This window comes from Triticum dicoccoides, chromosome 4A (assembly GCF_002162155.2).
Source record: "Triticum dicoccoides isolate Atlit2015 ecotype Zavitan chromosome 4A, WEW_v2.0, whole genome shotgun sequence".
NCBI classification, from domain to species: domain Eukaryota; kingdom Viridiplantae; phylum Streptophyta; class Magnoliopsida; order Poales; family Poaceae; genus Triticum; species Triticum dicoccoides.
The window spans coordinates 473,908,417-473,913,900 of NC_041386.1; the positions used below are offsets into that span (position 1 = coordinate 473,908,417).

General features: G+C 45.2%; 2 protein-coding genes across 2 annotated transcripts; both read right to left on the reverse strand.

Moving 5' to 3' along the window:
* Nucleotides 1–21: 21 nt before the first annotated feature.
* Nucleotides 22–2,327, reverse strand: LOC119286269 (methylesterase 17-like). Its single transcript, XM_037565642.1, has 4 exons — nucleotides 2,109–2,327; nucleotides 1,788–1,928; nucleotides 1,231–1,359; nucleotides 22–987 (listed from the first exon to the last, which is right to left on the reverse strand). Exons 1-4 carry the CDS (start codon nucleotides 2,325–2,327, stop codon nucleotides 724–726), a joined length of 753 nt encoding a protein of 250 aa, XP_037421539.1. The 3' UTR covers nucleotides 22–723.
* An 84-nt stretch (nucleotides 2,328–2,411) lies between these two features.
* Nucleotides 2,412–4,249, reverse strand: LOC119286268 (methylesterase 17-like). Its single transcript, XM_037565641.1, has 4 exons — nucleotides 3,966–4,249; nucleotides 3,386–3,526; nucleotides 3,141–3,275; nucleotides 2,412–3,052 (listed from the first exon to the last, which is right to left on the reverse strand). Exons 1-4 carry the CDS (start codon nucleotides 4,206–4,208, stop codon nucleotides 2,783–2,785), a joined length of 789 nt encoding a protein of 262 aa, XP_037421538.1. The 5' UTR covers nucleotides 4,209–4,249; the 3' UTR covers nucleotides 2,412–2,782.
* Nucleotides 4,250–5,484: the final 1,235 nt, after the last annotated feature.

The window sequence follows — 5,484 nt, forward strand, 5'->3', positions numbered from 1 at the left end:
CCATTGAAGAGTAACTTCTGATGAGTTATCTGATCCAGCAATTAAAGTGTTACTGCAAAGCTTAGTTAAGGTAAAACATTCTGCTTGGTTGGCTTGTATATCAGCGGCTAATGCTGGTTCCTGAGAAAAGATAAAGACTAAACGCAACCAAAAGTCCGAACTGATGGAAAGGGCTAGGCAATTCACATATACACTTCAACACTTCCTCTTACGTGTGACGCGGGAAGTCAATATGTGAATAGACTCAGAGGTATGGCTCAAGAGGTCATACATGGACATAGAGGGGGGCAGTAGCAATTTTTGGATTAACTGCGAAAGCCAGGACTTGAACTCAAGACCTTAGGCTCTGATACCAGGTTAAGCTTCATGTCTAGGCAGTGGAACGTCCGAAATGATGAAAAGGGCTAGGCAATCCATATATACACTTCAGCACCTTTGACTCAGTCCTTTTCTTTTCCTTTTTCTTTTGGAATAACACGTAAGCTTATCTAAAATGGGAATTACGTAGGCCTGATTTGAGTTACTTGCTTACAAATTGAATGGTAATGTTTACCCTAAACCAGCTTTACTTACACCCTTAAACCATTTATCCATTTGTCTTGAAGATTCCCTGAGAAACATGCTTCACAAAGATGTTATCCTAACTCGGATACTTAGTATATGTCATGTTACAAGAATTTGAACAGACCCACTATAGAGAGTTCAGTAATCTGCATATTTCCATCATAGAGATTTGACTATTAGGTTAAAGAGCTGTTCTGGTGCAGAGAAGAAGGGGCTGTGGTCTGTATCTATGACCAAAACCTCGCTGGGTGGCCACTTCTTGATCATGGAATCTTGCTGCTGAGGGTCCAGCATGAGGTCACGCTGTGTCTTTATGAAAACCCGCTTTATTCGATTCAATCTCTCATCAGCTCCTTCAAAGCTTGCAGTACCAATAGCACTTGCAGGCCATGGGCGCATCAGCATTGAAGCCAGTATTGACTCCTGAACAAGATTTTTTTCATAAAACATGTGTAAGTAAAATTCGGACCATTGGTTACCTCATAATTGTTGTAAGATGTTTAGTTCTTGAGAAGGTTGTTCAAGAAACATGCATGGGAAATGATAGCAATATTTTGTCAGGAAATAGCTACAATAAATTTCATAATACTGGGCTCAGATTATAGAATCTGTACAATTTGATAAAGATGTGGATTTCATGAGCACATTGGCTCATGCATATTATACCTCCTCAGGGCTTTGCTGTGATAGTCGATCACGCTGGAATTCTAATCTCAAGGCGACAGTAGTTGGAGGATCATCTGCTCCTGCACCGAATGTCAACTCGGTCTCATTCTCAGGCAAACTTGGTAAGCCCTGTTACACATTAATATACAGAAACTGTCATTAGTCGTACATAGTCAGTATATAACCATGAAAGGAAGCTTCCAGATATGCAATGAATTTGCAACAGAGCTTATTCAATAATTTCAACACGTGGAATTTGTTCTATAAATTTTTCCAAGAATTGTTGAACCTGTTATTTCATTTCTATCATGCAAATGACGACAACGAGAACAAGCTGAAATTCTCAGGAAATATTCCAAGTGCCTGGTTAGCATTGCCCATCGTATTTATCCTGGTTTTTACCATGTCTGTTTGAGTTATATATGTACTAAGGATTTCAGTTTTGTCGTATGTATATGTTTGCTAGTTATGCCACATTCTCAGCACTTGGTAGGTGGCCCATGCGTCATGACAAATAAAGTGCAGCCTGAAAACATTTTTTAAGGAACAAAACATACATCTTTCTTATCTTCATCAGTCTGAAGTCCAAATGGCAGCATAGCAGCTGCCACAAATATTGCTTGCTTAATTCTGTCAACGAATTCATGCATTGCGTGAATCACACTCAGCCCTCCACTGCCATGCCCAATGAGAATCACCTGAAATTCGATGAAAATGAGTTTAAAAAGGTAAACCAAATCGCCTATAACTCTTCGCCATTTTGGACACATGTCCCTAATTATAAGCAGCTTCACAATCACAACAAAGCAACAAACTACCTTCAGCACTTTGTGGCCATAAGTAGTTTATAAATTAGCAGCAATACTGCAGGATCCTACCTTCTCGCCCTCCGGCAAGGCGGAGATGAGGCGCAGGAGCGGCTTGTCATACTGGTCGAATGACCGGACAGTGTTGGGGTCGGTGGGGTCTACGCCACTTCCAGCAAGGTCTATGCAGGTCACCTGGTAGCCGGAGCCCTCAAGGAGCCACCGGAGCTTGAACCAGCACCACCCTCCATGACCTTCCCCATGAACAAGCACAAAATGCTCCCCTGCCATGCCCGTTCAGTATCTGCCTATTGAGTACATCATTACCTCTCTGTACCAATCACCGGGACAACTGCATTTGTGCGGCCAGTTCCAAATGTCAAAACCAAGCAGGTCGTCCATTGAGGTCTACTATAAATGGATGCCATGCCAGGTGCTCTCTGCATATCTTGCATGTAAAATGGCAGGATATAGCGTGTGGACCAGCTGGTTTCTCTCCTCCCTGCATTGTGTTTGGCATTTGGCCCTGACGGACGTGCTAACTTATCGGAGGATGTTTTGCGGTGTTAATTTCTGGTTTTAGACCATGATATATTCACGCGTGGTACATCTGGAACTTTACAGCCTTGTTGATAACTTAATTGGCATGCAAGTAACATCACACAGTGAAGACTGGAGAAGTGGAGAATACAAGAGCAGGAGCAGCTAGGCGTCTCCCAGACAGTGCATGCATGGTGTACAAGTGGTCACAGTAACTTGACGATGAGCTGAAAGAGACGCTCCGGTGCGGAGAAGAAGGGGCTGTGGTCGGTGTCCATGGCCACAACCTTGCCCGGTGGCCACCGGCGAATCATCGCCTCCTGCTGCTCCGGCTTCACCATGCAATCCTTTGCCGTTGTTATGTACACGCGCCGCACCTGGTCGATTGCGCTGCTGTCCCCGCCGCCTCTCCCAAACCTGGCTGCGCTCAAGGCGGCAGGCCATGGACGGAGCAGGATGGAGGCAAGCGCAGAGTCCTGAACAAACATCTTATAGTTACAGTGCCACGACCATGGCATATAACACATCGGCAGATGATTCAGCGTTGCAATTCCATTAACCAACCTCTTGGGGGCTTTGCTGGGACAGGATCATGCGCTGGAACTCTGGCCGCAGTGCTGCACTCGTTGGCGGGTGATCCATTCCAAGACCAAATGCTAGGTCATACACGTCCCCGAGCTCGGATAAATCAGGTACGCCCTGTTAAATATCAGCTGAAATTCTTGAAAGGAAGAACTAATGGTAGCTGCTAGTAACCGGACATAATGAGAGTTTAAATGAGCTTATGATAAGAGAGTTCAGGCAGTCACATCTTTGATGTCTTGTTCCGTTTGGTAGCCAAACGGGAGCATGGTTGCTGCTATGAAGATTGCCTGCTTAATCCTTTCGCTGAATAAATGCATTGCATGGGTCACACTTAGCCCTCCTGCGCTGTGCCCAACCAAAATCACCTGAGGAAATCAATATGCTACCATTAGTTTTGTTATTGTGCCAGTATCAATCAGTAACACGAGATTTCCTTGTTATTGTGAGTAAATTTCTTTGATTCTCGGTATACTATACACTTTTGTCCCACAAAGCCACATTTTTTCATCTATCATAATTTCCCTAAGGTACACAATTTCTTATTTCGATGGTTTTGGCAAGCGGCCTTGTTATAAAGGGTTTTTTTTCCAGGGAAGTTACACTAGGCCGTTGCGCGTCTCATCAGTCTATTGGAAGTCATAGAAAGTGGTTTCCTAATAAAGAGCAACGCAAAATAAGTCTGATCATAAAACATATATGTGTTGAAAGTAGTTCTTAAAAGAATGTAGTTTAAAGCTATATTTTGGTCCCCTGAGACTGAAAGAGTGATGCAGTGGGATGTGGGTACATGGTTACTGTCGTCACCTTTTCGCCGTCCGGCAGCGCGGACAGGAGGTCGACGAGCGGCGCGGTGTACTCGTCGAACGACCGGACAGAGCCGGGGTCGACGCGGCTGCCGGCTGCCCCGGCAAGGTCGACGCAGGAGACGCGGTGGCCGGAGCCCCGGAGCAGGGGCAGGAGCCTGAACCAGCACCAGGCGCCGTGGCCGGCACCGTGCACTAGGACAAAATGCTCCTTGCTCTCGGTAGCATCACCGCCGGCGTCCATCTCGTCAATAACTTGTAGTACCACTACGATTGTCTGTGCGCCTGTCTATCTATCCGCGGTTGCATGCCCTTTAATGACGAGCTATTTATATAGGCGAGGCCAAGCAATTTGTCTTGTCGTTTATTTCCAGAAGCATTGGCTAAGTCGCCACTGCAATAGTGCACTTACATCAGTAGTCGCGAATCCAAATGCAGGAAAATCACCTGCTACCTCCCTTGTGCACCTGCCCATAAATCTTAGGAAAATAGATGTCCACAGCACATCACGTCCTATATACTATCCTAAGGAGAAAATTGACTCAGCGTGAGCCGGTCGATGGAGACAAGGCCAGACTAAGTCCAACGGACAGAGGCTACGTATGTACGCCATTTGTCACGTACGGTATGTATATGTACTGTACGCACTAGAATTGCTGTCTCTGCATAGCCTGCATCACTCAGGGTTGTCCTACACGTGTTTTGTCCTTTATTTCCTGGGTGGATTTCTAGTGCCTTTTTTATCTTGTTCCACGTACATGCATGCCGACTTCACCGTAGAAAACACATGAATGCCAACCTGGAATGATCAGGTGGTTTGACTCTTTCCTGCCGATCGGACACCTCGGGCTAAGAATCAAAGGCTTGTCCAGGCTTCAATGCCTCTTCAATGCTTCCTCAGGCTTGGTTTGTCTGCAAGATGGCCTAATTGGCGAGGTAATGACACAGGCCGAAAATGACTAGTGCATGATCATCGGGTATTTTTTTATCAAAATATGTCGATTCTCTGGTCCTCCAAATGGTCCAACACAAAGCAGCCCCCACTAGAGCTAGTTTGCGTTGGCCAGGAGAAACACAGGGTCCACGAAGCACCAATTAAGCCCTGAACATCTTCAGGAGGTCCAACCAAATTAAGAGCACTAAAGACCACTCTCCAGGTGAACTTGGCAAGGTTACAGTCAAGGGACAAATGATTTTGTCTTTGCATGACCACAGAATTAGCATTGATTGTTGCCAGTGCACCCTCTTTTGAGTAGATTTGTCAAAACACTATTCCTAATGAAAAGGCACAGAAAGATCTTGATTTTCAAGGGCATTTTGATCTTCCATGTACCTCTGTATCCAACTAGGTCAGTTGCTTTGAGTTGCAAATATAGCTCCCTGACAGAGAAGACCGTTTGTGCACCCAGTTTCCAACACACACACACACTCTCCTTGGCTCCTTGTAATCAGTAAAGATACTATTATCAATCATTTCCTTCAATTCTATCCATTGAGCAACAGTTTCTCCCTGTAGTGTT

Coding starts and splice junctions, on each gene's coding strand:
- LOC119286269 (XM_037565642.1), bottom strand. CDS start 2,327: ATGGCAGGGGAGCATTTTGTGCTTGTTCATGGGGAAGGTCATGGAGGG. Junction 1,929..2,108: donor CCTTGCCGGAGGGCGAGAAG/GTAGGATCCTGC, acceptor ATCGAATTTCAG/GTGATTCTCATTGGGCATGG. Junction 988..1,230: donor CACAGCAAAGCCCTGAGGAG/GTATAATATGCA, acceptor AATCTTGTTCAG/GAGTCAATACTGGCTTCAAT.
- LOC119286268 (XM_037565641.1), bottom strand. CDS start 4,208: ATGGACGCCGGCGGTGATGCTACCGAGAGCAAGGAGCATTTTGTCCTA. Junction 3,276..3,385: donor CGGAACAAGACATCAAAGAT/GTGACTGCCTGA, acceptor GATATTTAACAG/GGCGTACCTGATTTATCCGA. Junction 3,053..3,140: donor CCCAGCAAAGCCCCCAAGAG/GTTGGTTAATGG, acceptor ATGTTTGTTCAG/GACTCTGCGCTTGCCTCCAT.